The sequence below is a fragment of the Trachymyrmex septentrionalis genome, unplaced genomic scaffold, assembly GCF_001594115.1.
Source record: "Trachymyrmex septentrionalis isolate Tsep2-gDNA-1 unplaced genomic scaffold, Tsep1.0 scaffold69, whole genome shotgun sequence".
NCBI lineage: Eukaryota > Metazoa > Arthropoda > Insecta > Hymenoptera > Formicidae > Trachymyrmex > Trachymyrmex septentrionalis.
The window spans coordinates 917,146-932,355 of NW_017305873.1; the positions used below are offsets into that span (position 1 = coordinate 917,146).

A 15,210-nucleotide genomic window follows, 5' to 3' on the forward strand; every position below is an offset into this window, starting at 1 on the left:
AAATGTCCGATTGCTATGGTGAAAATTGCAAAAATCGCAACGAAGAGGCTGAAGTTTTGAATAACCGCGCGTCATGGAGCCAAAATGGCGGCAGTTCGCGGTACTTGTACTAACTTTGTTAATCTAGTGACTTTGCAACGAGCAAGTGGTAGCTTTATTTGTTTCTAACCCGTACTCAGCTATAATTGGCTTTATTGGATATTGCTATATATAGTATTGCATCACGCGTATATGTGATATATATATATATATATATATATAAGGTTGATATTTATAGTCAGATCTTATATATAAGACTATCTTAAATACAGTTTTAAGCTGTCATAAATCAATTAGAGAGCTATATTAGCGTCTTAAGACAGTCTTAAAATAAGATTGAATTATGGATGGCAAGAGGAATATGCACTCGATCGAGATTATCACTTGCCTACTGAAAATCTGTGAATGAAAAGCAACTTACATTTTAGTAGTTAATTATGTCTTAAAATGTCGTTATTCTAGTAAAGTAATGCTGTATTTTCGGTTGCAATTGGTACATCCTTCTTCGCATCTACATTAGTCTGTGTTTCCACGTTCATCACAGCGCCATCAATGAGAACTTTTGAAAATATTCAGTTGACTACAGGAAGTAAAATATTGTAGAATTTGTAGAAGAAAGTGGAGGTCAGTAGAAGTAGAAAGTGGTGAAAAATTTACTTGCAATATTGAAGTCATCGTTCATCTCTTCACAACCATTTGGTTGGAAACGTGAGTGGAAGGACGCCGAAGGACACAAAGATTGAACAAGGAATCCTTGTAGAGCAGAGGTATTCTGAGGTTCACTGGCGAGACTTGGAAAATGGGAAACGAGGATGGTCTTGGTGTAACTACCGGGCAGCCGAATCTCTACAAGCAAGATCTATCAAAGCTCGTAAGTTCGCGGTTAGACGCTGTGATTTTCGCGCCACTTATCTGAGAGTCGATTATGTATTTTTAAATAAGATGAAAATTACAAAAGTGAGCAAATTTAATAGATATTAACTAATTAAATTATAAATATTCTAATGAATTTGCCCATTTTTGTAATTTTCATCTTATTTTGTGATATATATTCGATCCCCTGACGCCGTGCCGCCATGTTAACCTCGTTGAGGCGTAACCGCGTGATCGTACACGCTGGCTTGGCTTGGCATGACTAGCCACGTGCACAACATTTCTCGTTACTCCAAATTAAACTCAGAGTCTCTTCAGTTTCACGATAAAGAGAGAGAGAGAGAGAGAAAAGGATTCGACACCAATTTTGTTGCCTCTTATCTCTTTGTCCCTTTGTAGGCTGACTTAATTTTAGTATGAAGTCAGTGAGAATTTTCTTCAGGATCATCAAATGATTTGAGGAATGGGAGGGACGCGGAAGGGAGGAAATGATTGAATATTTGTTCAATTAAATTGTAGCATGCTGTAAGATGGATAAATTACTAGTCTGACTTTTCAAGTGCAGGCAAAATGTATAGTTTGCAAATTAATTGTTAATCAATAGGATGCCAGTTTTACTTTTTGTGTACATGTTGCTCTTAATTATTTTTTGTTCTTTTTTTCCTCTTAACGCCTATTTTAAGTTTAATGAAAGATAATAATAAAAACTAGATAAAAGTTTAATTGTAATAATAATTATAATAATAGAGTGTCTTGCACGTTCTACAAGAGTAAGAGGTGTGAGTATAATATTCTATATTTATTCTACAAGAAATTAATCTTTTATGAATCATACATAGAACATTTTATTCTTTGTTAATCTTCAGTTATTGGAATTTTTTTATCAATGTATCTAGATCTTGTTTAGTTGAACTTGCATAAAGGCTGCATTCGGTTTTTTATTCACTGCAAGTATCGAAAATTATAGTATACGTATGGTGGCATATTTTCTTAAAGAAAATAAAGAACAAATCCGAAAATTTGAGGACTTCCTAACATGTTTACAAACCACTTTGTGACTCAAGAATCTGCGTTATAAAATATTGGTACAGTATAAGCAAATTGAGATAATGCACAGTTTTCTGACAGTTCGAAACTAGTTCGACTGTATCAAAATAAACTTTTGATCTAAAATAATAAAAGGTTTTCGAAATAAAAAGTAAATAAAAAATGAAAATTCTAGTTTGAATAAATTTAAAAAATTAAGAAATATAATTAATAAAAAAAATTGTATTTATATGCATGAAACTAAAATATTTTCTGTAAAAATTTATTTATTAATGTAATATTTACTAATGTAATATATAGATATTAGAACGCTAGAAAAAAATTTCCTGTAATATCAAAATAAAAGATAGTGAAGGATAATATTGAAAAATAAAGGACAAAATTAAGTTTTGAAGAAACAAATAAATTTAAAGGATAATTACTTAAAATAAAAAAAAGGATTGTTCTTACGATAAAGGATGTATGGTCACCATAAGTATACATAATGTGAACTATAGATTTTTAGTTTATCTTTTCTCTTTATGTTAAAGAAAAAGAAAAAGTAGTCGGAAATATCTGAAGTTTTAACAAGTTTTAAATAGGTGACTATGATTTTTTGCATCTACTAGCTGTTAGTTGTACAGTGAGTCATTTAGCTCAACTGGAAGGATTGAATTTGATCAGTCTTAAGAAAATTGATAGGGCAGTGATAGGTTCACAGTTCGTTCTTATTTCAAGACTGTTTTAAATAATGTCTCAAGACGCTAATACGGCCCTGTGATTGATTTGTGACTTTTTAGGACTACTTAAGACAGTCTTGAAATAATAAAATCTGACTATGAATACTGGCCTTAATCGTACAAGTTGGCTGTTGGCCAACTTCATCGATTCATCGATAAAACTTAGGACTACCAACTACCGACTTATTATAGAATCAATTTAATACATGCTATTTATTTTTAATGCTTCAGCTCTAATGTGAGAATGAGGAGAACTTCCATAACTTCTTACAGCCCCGTGTAGTAGAAGTTATGAAAGTTCCACTGTATCTTAAATTGTAATGATTTTGAATTTAATTTTATCCTAGCATTATTGCACTGAAAAGTACTTATGTTTTTTTTCTTTGATTTTGTGTACAGGATGTAATTAAATTAACTGCATTGTCACCCGAAGTAATCAGTAGGCAGGCTACAATCAATATTGGTGAGTCCACAAAGTTTAAGTATTTCAAGTTAAAAATGCGATACATATATTTTCTAACACTAGTGTTATAAAATATAGATAAATGTTTATATATAAATTTATTACATAGGAACTATTGGACATGTAGCACATGGAAAATCAACAATTGTGAAAGCTATTTCGGGAGTGCAGACTGTTCGTTTTAAAAATGAACTAGAAAGGAATATCACTATTAAACTTGGTGAGCACACTTAAATGTATTAATTTTTTTCTCTGTAAATTTATTAATTTTGAAGAAATCAGTCAATTTTACACAAATGTACCTTTCGGTATTAAAATTGATTAAAAAACATTCTTTTGCACAAACTTGCCTGTGCAGAAGAATATTTTTTTATAAGTACACTATAGCAAATCTTTTTAAATCAGACTTATTCAAAACTTAGCTCGCAAGTTAAACGTTTTTCCCTTCGTTATATAGCTCTGATTTCCTTTATATGAGGTAATTCTATGCCTGGGTTGATATAGCCAGTCGTATCAGGCACTAAAGCTGACATTGTCAGCATCACAGCCGATGGCAAGGATTATAATCCAGCTGTTAACAATCAATATGAAAACAAGCATCGTGCCGCCGGCTTAATGCTTGTTTCTACCGATGTAACTTAATCTTGGTGTAATTTACTTTTTATCTTTTCTCTGTAACACTATTTCTTTGGGCTGCCTCTAATCTGACTCATGTAGTGTTTTTTATTTAGTATTTGGAATATAGAATCACATAGAAAAGGAATTATGTGAGTGAATTATTCAAAGTTATATGAATCGTTATTTTTTAGTGAAAATCAGAAAATCTGTAAATCCTCATATAAGTCATAAATTAAGTGAACATTGGTCCTCATTAATATTGGTCCATTTTGTTCTTCTTATTGTGATTCTTAAGAGAAAATTTTATTTTTTATTCAATATAAAGCAGGGTTTAAAAAATTTGGGTTTTAAGAAAAAAATCTAAACCTAGAGAGATTTTTTGGAGTTTACTGGATTTTTCTAGGTTTTATGCATTTTTATTTCTTATTAGACCAAAATTGGTGAAGTTCACTTAGATTTTCCAATGAAAACTGAACTGATTTTCACTGAAAACTGACGATTTATCTTTGAATAATTCACTCAGTACATAATTCCTTGTCTACGTGATTCTATATTCTAAATACTAAATAAAACACTACATGAATCAAATTGGAGGCAGCCCAATGAATAGTGTCACTGATTAGAACATATATAGGATGTTTTATAGATGTATATCAACACTTTAGGAGATAAATCTATACATCGAAATAAGTAAAAAACGTTATATGAACATACGTCCTACATATTTTAGTTTTCAATTCATGTGGATGATTAAAAAAAATTCAAAATATTTACCTTGTGTGTCAACTCACGCTGCTACACGCCTTATGGCGACTACAGACATTGAACTATAGATCCGTTCTTTCTAGCTAAAGTTCTTGTAAGATTTATTTTTCTTTCTTTTCTACATTGGGGAAAAAAAGAGAAAAAATAAACCCTACAAAAAGTTTAACTAAAAAGAATAGGGGGTATAATACAACTGGAATGTGCACTACCATGCTAATGCATTAGTTGAAAGAGTTTGGAAAATGTGGACGAAATAGCATGATGTTTGGCGGGTATATAACTTTCTCTTTTTAACGTGCAGTAGGCATGAATTTAGTATCGAGTTTCGCACTTATTCAAAAATACTAGAAATTCTTCTAGAATAATTTCAAATTCATTTTGTATCCTTTCTCGTAGATCATTCACATTGTTTACTGGTGTTAAATATAGTGAGAAATGATAGATTGGAAAGGCGACTGTTAGACGCCTTTGTCATCTATGGCTTACATTGATAAGTATTGTAACCTCTTTTCAATCAGTAGAAAATTTTATTTCTATTAAAATATAATAATGTATTTTTTGCAAATATAAAATTGATAAAAATAATTAATGTCACAATTTGAATCTTTTAAGCTTTGAAACGTTTGAAGACATATACAAGACATCTAAAGAAAACCTATTTTAGACATTTTTCTAAATAAAAAAATCTTTGAAATATTTTTTTGCGTGTTTTTAAATTTTAAAATATTATATATAAAATTTTTCTATTGTAATTTATATCTAAAACTTTCTAATTATTATTTAAATATCTTAAAATTGTGATAAACTTAACTTAATTAATATAATTTAGACAATTATGGCTATGTTCCAAAATTCAACGCTGAAAATACAGGGTGTCCCAAAATGACATAAACTGAGTCGAAAAATCCTCTATCATTTTTGCAATAATTAACAAGATATTGAGATTACTAAAAATCGCCGAATATTGGCTTTCAATAATTTTTTACTAAAGTACTATCAACTTTACAGAAAAACAGCAAGAGATAAAAATTGTTTATTTTCTTCTCATAGAGCTTTTCAGAATTTTTTATCAACTTTTTAGTATGCGTTTTCTTATTAGCAATTATTATACCAACAGGAGAAGAAAATAAGTAATTCTTGTCTCTTACTGGGTTTTTTCTTTTTTTGTAAAATTGATAATATATGAATAAAAAATTATTGCAAATCAATATTTGATGATTTTTATTAATTAATATCTTGTTAACTATTGCGAAAATTGCAAAATGGTAGAGGATTTTTCGAATCCGGTTTAGTCCGCTCTACTAGCACATGAAATATTTGGCGGTTATTCTGGGACATCCTATATATAGTTTATATATATATTACGTGCATTATAGATTTCCAGTATTGAGTGAATTTTGAAAGACCACCATAATCATCTAAAATAAAAATCTTATGTCTTATTATAGATATCCTGTAGGAAGAGACGATTATAAGACACTTATTTACAATAGATGTTTACAAGTCTAAAAGATGTATATAGACATCTTATAAACATATTATAACCGTTTTGTAGACGTTTTGTAAACGTTTATAGACGTATAAATATGCGTCTTATAGTTGTCTATTTCGAGCGACATTTTAACGACAGTTTAAACATAAAAATGTTTAAACAATCAAATTTTCGACGTCTACATCAATTAATGTTTTATACTTTGATTCAACGTCTTTTCAACCAATCATTTCTCACTAGACAGGAGATTTTAAACGGTCCCAAAAATAAAATTCTAATGGATTGAGATAGGGAGATTGTGGTTAAGGGGTGGGTCTGCCTTGCCCTATCTATTGGTTTACAAAGGCATTGTTTAGGATGTTTTCACTTCAAGATGAAAATAAATCGAAGTACCATCGTGCATGAACGGCTATACATCAAATAATTATGTATATCGGCCAGCATAAGTGTACATTACCATTTTATCTCTTTTAGAAACGTGTTTAGAATAGTAACTCGCGAGCATAAGATACCGACTACCTGAAAATCTGTATGATTTGTATTGATAGATATTATTTATAAACATTAAATAACGTCGAGATATGCTAGGGTGCGTTTTGAATTACGCAAACTTATTGTTCAGCAAATAATAAAGAAGGATAAAACGATAATTTTTATTGGCTAAGCTGTACGTAGTAGTGTTAACATAAGGGCATTTCGAACATTTCTTTAAATCATCCATAACTTGAAAGCTAAGATAGGGAATAATAGTCACAGTAAATGATGTGTTATGCTATAATTCTATTATCTCAATTCTTCCATTTATACAGGGTGTTAGTTAAGTATGTTATCATACTCAACAGAGCGATTCTTTAGTTTATTTAAAGTAAAAAAGTAAAAAATTAAAGTAAAAAATATAAACATGTGTCCTAAACGGCTTAGTTTCCGAAAAAGTAGATCTAAAGCTCTGTCTAGTGATTAATTCTTCTGGCGTCTATTTTTTTCTACTTGTTTTTATTGAAATTTAAAATCATCTAAATAATTACGTAATTCAGAGATACGTTCAATGTTGAATAGTTTATTAAATGTTTTACTGTTCAAATACTATCGATATAGAGCGAAAAATATAAGAGAAAGAAATAGTGTGACATTTCTTTATGTTGTTAATATATCAAAACTCATATTTAAGTTATATTAGATTATACAAATGAGGTAAGTATTTATCAGAATACAGAGAATATATCTTATTCAAGGTTGTCGCAGATCTGAAAAACCGAGAAAACTGGGAAAAATCAGGGGAAAATATAAAAAAGTCTGGAATTTCGAAATTTGCTCACAATTCTCTGAAACTGCTCCTATTCCAAATAATTTATAATTTTTTAAATGTTTTTAGTAATATAGACTTGCTTTCCTACAATCCGTGAGTCTAAATATTAAAATTTACATATTTTATATTACTCATGGAAAATTTTCTATTTTCATCTGGAAAACCTGGAAAAATCAGATAATTTTAAGATTTATTTTCTGTGGCAATTCTGTTATTCTACGACTTATCTATAATATCTTTATTGTAAGGTCTTACAACCGCATTGTTCTCAAGACGGAAAAAAATGTAAGTCTGCCTAGTAATGCATATTGAGGTCCGAGCATGTCGAGTACGGCTCAGCACAACTGAGCCTGTTTCACTCGCGCTCGATGCGGCCGAAAGTTGCTGAACGCAAGAAGGACGGACGTATCTCGCTATCGTGCTTTAGTCGAATTCCGGCTTGCGCTACCATTTGGTAACGCGTGATGGGGGAAGAATGGAGATAGTTGCCGATAACTAGACATGAGTTCACATACTCAGCTATAACTATAGCTATTGGCATCTATCCTCACTCTTCCTCCACCACGCGCTACCAAGCGGTAGTGCAAGCCGGAATCTGGAATTTCCATCGAGGGTTTAAACAAGATCAGAATGTAAGAACCAACCAACTACAGTCAAGTATTCCCTTGTTACAATTGAACGATACAGGGGAACTGCCGAACACGGTAATATGCATCACTGTCTTCAATGTGTAAGAAAAATAGCAAACAAATTTAGCAAAATAATTTTCAGTTTCAACAGTTTTTAATGAGATAAAGAAAAGGTGGGGTGTTTAACTTGTGAGCTAAGTTTTGAATAGGTCTGCTTTAAATGTTGATTTCTGTTAAAAGGATTAAGTATTCTTTACTACGAGAGATATTTAAAAAGTTTCACGAATGAATACATAGATGACGTCAGAAAAAAATTATTTGCGTGACTACGCCATTTTTTATAGCGTCAACATTATATAATTTTTCTTTCCAGCGTCATCTATTATTCACAAAAATTTTTTAATGTCTCACGTAACATTGCAAAGATATATAGCCGAGAAAAATTTCACATTTTACTGTTAAAGTGATAATGACAAATAGTTATTTAAAAAATAATAAAATTTTAATTTAAATTTTTATATTATTACGTCTTTTGAAATGTGAATTTTGATAGGAAAAAATTGAAATAGAGGTAAGTATAATCTTTATACTATAATACAGTTAAAAATTAATTAACATTTTAAGGTATTCATAGTCGTACAATAATCCTATAAATAATAATAAGCTTAGTAGCGAAATATCTATCGATTATGATTATCAGCCCATGACTTGCTCTACTTCCATTTAAACATATAAATTTGAGGCTTCCAAGGGTCTTCAAAGAAGCTGGATGGTTTGCGGATTATCTCCATGTTTTGGAAAATTTTAAATATCAATATTTTATGAATAGTTTATTTCAGAACGAGAGTAATCTGCCAGTTTACTTTATCAGAATGGTCCTTGCTCTGATGAAGTGAACTGCAGTGTTTATGAAACGTTGGCATTTAAGACATGGTTTGACAAAGTGAACTCAATCTAATAAAACTCAACGGCCATTCATCTTTTTAAGTGATTTGTTTAATGGGTCCAACCCAATAAAATCCGGTGCGTTTACTAGTGCTTACTCAATGCATATGCGTAGCTTTTTTTACTTCACAAACGTTTTTCGACTATTTACTGACTGTCAGGGACAAAGATAGTCCCGATCCATTTTTACAAGTGTTCCACAGCGATATTATTATTCCGTTTTATTCAAATTGTCTTTATTTACAAATGATACAAGAAAAATCAACATGTCATTTCTTATTTATGATTTCACAATTCAATATGACTGAGTACTCGGGAGCCTTAATAATGTATGCCAAGATATAAAAATAATCCGCAGACCGCTTCTTTAATATATATTTTCGGCATTTAACATCAAAATTGTGATAAATCATAGTATTAACATTTACTAATAATTCGTGCACATTTTACGCCGTTATATATTATTGTTTGGAGTTTATTTGTAATAAAATACTTGACGAAGAGATTTTTTATGAAAGTCTTGCGTAATACTTGTATAGAGAATTAGTGTTTTATAACTTTCATTAAAATGTAAATTGAACAATATCATATGTATTCAAAATAAAAAAGTGCCCACAAAAATTTCTTAATTCTCAACTCATGAAGCTGCAATAGGATGAAAAGCCGAATGTGTCTTAAGAAGATATTAGAATCACACGCTGTCGTTATTATGTACCACTCGATCGTGCCATGAACAAAGCATCCCGGTGTTATTTATTGCTATTATTCGTTTGGCAAGCCGAGACAAAAGGAAAAAAGGAAGGATAATAAATATAAAGAAAAGAAAAATAAAAAGGAAACAGAATTTGAAAAACGTTAGAAAAAAAAGGTAAAAAGGAAGGTAGAGCATAAAGAAATGACGCTATTTGAATGTTTGGTATTGCAGAGACGGCAGACGCGGCGGGTTGCAGCAGCAGTGAATCAGCAGCTATACCTGGCAGCATAGTTAGCGAAAAGTCAGCCGCTACCCATAAACAGCATTTACCCATAAATGTCTCTTCTACTGGATACCTTTATGTACCATCGTGCGCCAAGATGCCCAACGTTCACGATACACAGGACCACAACAACATACCTCATCGCTTGAATGGCAGCATGCGCCTGCGTCATTCTTCATCTTCCTCCTCCAAACGACGATATCCCTATTGTGCTGGACGCCTTGACACATCATCGCGCGCCAAGATGCCCAAAGTTCACGATACACGGGGCCACAACGACATATCTCGTCGCATGCTCCTGCGTCTTCCTTTAGCTTCCTCCTCCTCATTGATGTATTTATTGCCTTCATCATCACATCAAACAATTAAATACCAGCAGATGTTTGAAGCATTTGACGACGATAGCTCTAGCACGCGTAGCGGAAGTACGAGCACGAGGGATCTAAGTAGTGACGGCCAGCAATCCGACTATGAAGAATTATCATCCAATAGTAGATTATTCACGCGAAGAGAGATTCCATTTAATTTGAAGCTGAAGGAGGTGCGAGTGAAGTTGTCCGATGTTTTGCGCAGTGAAAAGCATCGAAAATTAGTCGCAGCAGCGCTCGCCAGATCCTCTTCCGCGTCCAACAAGAATAAGATGAAGTTCTGGGAAGTGGAGAAGATTCTACAAAAGCGTGAACATAGGGGACAACCACACTATCTAATTAAGTGGAAAAACTGGGATGTCAATCACAACTCATGGGAACCATTGCAGAATCTCAACTGCGAAGAACTGGTACATGAATTTGAGAACGAGCGGAAAGAGTTGATCGCTCAATTCAAGATAATGGCGAATTTTTATCCAGATAAATTTGATGTTGAGCTTCTTCTGGCGCGAAAATATGAAAAATATAATAAAACGATTATTGACGCTACAGACGATGCTATTGTTGCCATCGCAGGGGATACTATGTACGCCAAAATTCGACGTTACCTAAATTCAAACTCGCGCAATACCGAGTTGGAGCAAAAGATCAAACGGCAGATGTTGTTCATGCTGATGCTTGAGTTGCGGCGTGACCAACTCGAATCCCTAAAGAAGTGGCAGAATGAAATGAATGGTGTTGCGAAGGGTAAGCCGATGATAAAAGTGGAGAACTTGGTGGATCTGACGAATGCACCGCAAAACTTCGAGTATATCAACGAATATGAGTCGGATGAAGATCAGGTTAAGATACCGGATGATCCACCGCTCGGTTGCCAGTGCGAAAGCATGTGTGGGACCGACAAGAAGTCCAATTGCTGTTTTGCGCAGAACAACAACAAGCAAACGTTGCCATACACTTCGACGGGCCACTTACGCGTGATTGCAGGGACACCTATCTACGAATGCAACAAACGTTGCACCTGTGACGAGACTTGTCCGAATCGGGTGGTACAATTAGGTACCAATGCACAACTGTGCATCTTCCGAACGAATAATGGACGTGGCTGGGGTGTGCGCACTCAGTGCGCGATCAAGAAAGGCACTTTCGTGATCAAATACGTGGGTAAAGTGATTAAAAGCAAGGACGCAGATAATTGTAGTAAAGAGTACAATGAAACAGGTTGTACATATCTCTTTGATCTCGACTACAACCAACAACCGTGCCCGTATACTGTGGACGCAACTAAGTGTGGCAATGCGTCACATTTCATTAATCATTCTTGTAATCCTAATCTCAAGGTCTCGGTGGTTTGGATCAACTGCCTGGATCCGGATTTGCCAGATCTCGCGTTATTTGCTCTCAGGGATATTGAGCATAATGAAGAACTCACATTCGATTATGGTACGCAGATGTCGCGTAATAATGTAACTTCGACAAATAGGGACGCCTGTAAATGTGGTACCGCAAATTGTCGGAGGTATTTGTTTTAAGAAGTATGCTTACCGTGTAACTTTTGTAAGCGTCAATTGATGTTAATTTTAGTCTTTTCTTTTTCTCTGTATATATTACTGCGTTAACTACAACTATAATTTGGAAGGGAAAAATGTACTCAGGACTAACTGAGATGAGAATAGTAACTCAGGCAGTACAGTTACTCAAAATTTTGTTTGCAATTATTTTTCTAAGCTCAGTCTTTATTTTTTTTATTGAATTATAATTGCGCCAGCAAAGTTGTGAGTAATTATACAGTTATTTAACTTACTATTAACAAAAAGTGATTTTATCATATATAATTGCTACAATCCTTTAAATTTTAATGTATTATTTGTTTATTGAATGCTAAACAATTAATTTTAATATTATAAAAGTCAAGCCTACATTATATAAAAAATAATTTTCAGTAAAATTTAAAATAAAAGCTTTTGAAAGTTTAGTAACTGTATAAAGTCACTGTCGTATCTCATTATAAAACATGTATTTTGATCATAATTCGCAGTTGATGCGATGACAAATGATTTTAATTTTATCTATTTTATCTATTTGCTTGTTAAAGAATTGAGACTTTCAAGTACAAACTGCAAACTTTAAACTGAGGAAAAAGATTTTTGTGGTAAATAAGTTAGGAAAAGTGGAAAGTTGTGGTTGAATATAGAAGAAAGACATTGAAAGAAACGTTGCTAGGAGAAATGTTTAACTAGGAGATAAATAAGACTGCACATAGACTTTTTTTTAAATATTGTTATCAAATAATAATTATTAATGTATTAAGTTTCATGAATATACTGAATTGTTATATGAGAGTGAGATAAAGCTGATTATTGCATGATTTTGTTTTAATACATTTTGTGCTAATTTTAATATTTAGCTAATTGTACAAATTAAACACGAAATATGATTAAAAATTCACATTCTTCAATTACATAGTAATGTCGAATGTTATTGTATATTACTCTTACAATTTGTATATTAATATATTACTTTTTTTTTTTTTTTTGAGAACGCAGATTATATATTTCTTAAGTTATCCAAAGTATCCTATTTTAAAAGATGTACTCAAATATCTCAAATACTTTTGAACTCTTTAAATGGAACTCCCCATTTTTTATTACAGATTTTTATAGCTTATATAATATTCTGAAAAGTTCTCAAGGTAAGCTACAAGAATATGTAATGAAAAATGGGTGATTTCATTCAAAAAGTTCAAATCTTTCTCTGACTTCACTAATGCCACTCAAGATTAAACTAATGGTATCATCTCATGTCCCCTTCGAAGTAAAAAGTTTTTGTCTGAAACATTTTTCAATTTTACGCAGTATTTCTAAGATATTTTGAGTAGATCCTTTAAAATGGGACACCCTCTGTATATTTCTTGCTTATATCTATATATGTATTACGTTTTGTACGTGTCAAGTTTACAGTGTCTTCTAATTAAATTTTAGAGAAAATCTAGAATCTTGTTTACTCTAACTTTTGTAAATGTAAATGATACTTTTAATTATATAATTAAAGATATTTCAGGAAATAAAATTAAAGAGGAAAAACTTTGAAAATTAGAAGACGCTACGAATGTGAATCAATTAAGCATTAACCATGTATTAAGAAACAATATTGTTATAATGAAAACGCTAAGAAAACATACGAACGCATTCTCAATATCTTGATGTTCATCAGCACATTGATTGTATGTGTCGATTTTTATGTCTTATGACTGTGCGCCATAGAATTTATAAATACATTAATTTTTGTTTTAATCACGATCATTCAGTAAGTTCGTGATTACTTTTATCTGTAGAGTAAAAGACAGAATCTTTGATACTGTATTTTGTGGAAAGCGTAGTCCCATTTAATACACTGTTAGAAATGCTTCTTTTACATGTAAATGAAGTTCGTTATAAACGAAATTAAAAGTAATGGATTTAACTGAAATTAAGTCACAGTAATTACTTAAATGAACGTATACATTAAAGTTATGAAAAATATATTAAATTTCATGTACATGCACATAAATATACTTTTCAGTTATAAATACAATATTAAATTTAATGTCATAAAATTAAGTTCAAATTGTGTAACTTAAAAGTATATTAAATTTCAGGAAATTTTTAACAGTGTATATTTCTTCGATAAACGCGATTAAGTTCCACGGAAAAAAGTACTCTATTTTTATTCCAAGGAATAAAAATATTCTGATTACTTTTATATTGTATACGTTAGTAATTGAATAGATAGTTATTAGAAAATCTTCGTGAGAGGATCTCTAGACATTAAAGGTAGTCGATTTTTTATTCTGAATGATGGACAATTAGATACACTATGCATGTAAAGCATAATGTGACAAATTCACAACTAAAGAGTCTGATCGCGTTAAAATATGCCAAAGAAATCACCTCTAACAATTGTGTGACAGCATACAATTCGATTTCCGCTATGGAAATATTGAAGATGAATACATTCATACATATGCTTTTCTGTAACAATATCACAGCTAACAACATTAAACATTATCGCATTGCAGTATTAAATAACTATAAAACCGAGAATTTGTTTTACGTTGTCATTGTATCTTTTGACCACATCGGGATATAAATATATGTTAATTAAAAATAAGATTTGTCTTTAAGTTGTATTGTTATCTTAAAGGCGGGACTGTCTTAAGACCATGTACATTCAATCGATGACTATTTTCTTACATCTTTTCAGACTAAAAGTCTTCGTAAGAAGATTTAAAGGTTGGGAGTCGACTTTTTATAGTTTCGGTCTACAACCTCGCTTTAAAAGGCCTAAAATCATAAGACGAAAGAGATTAAGACAATAATTTCTGCCCTTAAACTGTTTTTGCGCAGTCTTTAAGCTTTACCTGTTAAACTTAAGCGAATTGAGCCAATTCTTACGGCCTAAAAGCAAGGTTGTGGACTTAGTCTGAAGTAGTTAGATACACATAATGCAAAAAAAATATATAAAATTCGACACGTATAAATTTTCCACAAGAGTCTGATCGCGTTAAAAGATATGAAAGAACAATCACTGTAACAATTGTATAACAGCAGTTCGATTTCCACTATGGAAATATGAAAGATGAACACATTCTTACATATGCTTTTAATAATGTCGCTAATAATATTAAATATTATTGCGTTGCAGTATTAAATAACTATAGAACATGAGAATTTGTTTTCCATCGGTAGTAGTCATCATATCTTTTGACCACATCGAGACGTAAAGGGTCAACGTAAACATATGTTAAGTTAAAACTAGGATTTATTTTTAAGATGTATCTTGTTATCGTATAATCGGGACTGTCTTGGGACCGTATACATGTGCCACTCTATCGTCGTATTCTCTACACAGAGTATCTCGATCAGTGAATATTTTCTTACGTCTTTTAGATAAAAAATTGCACTATTTATGTGTATATATATATATATAT

The 15,210-nt window shown here is 31.7% G+C and overlaps 2 protein-coding genes across 2 annotated transcripts in view; both read left to right on the plus strand.

The window, feature by feature from the left end:
* Positions 1-522: 522 nt before the first annotated feature.
* The window catches only part of LOC108753377 (eukaryotic translation initiation factor 2 subunit 3), a 21,343-nt gene continuing 6,655 nt past the window's right edge, over positions 523-15,210 (plus strand). Inside the window, exons 1-3 of the mRNA XM_018494910.1 lie at positions 523-910; positions 3,078-3,141; positions 3,251-3,361. Of these exons, the coding sequence (XP_018350412.1) occupies positions 839-910; positions 3,078-3,141; positions 3,251-3,361 (247 nt within the window). The 5' untranslated portion in view covers positions 523-838. The remainder of the gene's footprint in view (positions 911-3,077; positions 3,142-3,250; positions 3,362-15,210) is intronic.
* On the plus strand, positions 9,739-11,861 carry LOC108753376 (histone-lysine N-methyltransferase SUV39H1-A). Its single transcript, XM_018494909.1, has one exon. The coding sequence runs from the start codon at positions 9,806-9,808 to the stop codon at positions 11,771-11,773; it is 1,968 nt and encodes a 655-aa protein (XP_018350411.1). The 5' UTR covers positions 9,739-9,805; the 3' UTR covers positions 11,774-11,861.

Bases quoted from the DNA above. Each gene is read 5' to 3' on its own strand.
- LOC108753376 (XM_018494909.1), top strand. From the start codon at position 9,806: ATGTTTGGTATTGCAGAGACGGCAGACGCGGCGGGTTGCAGCAGCAGT.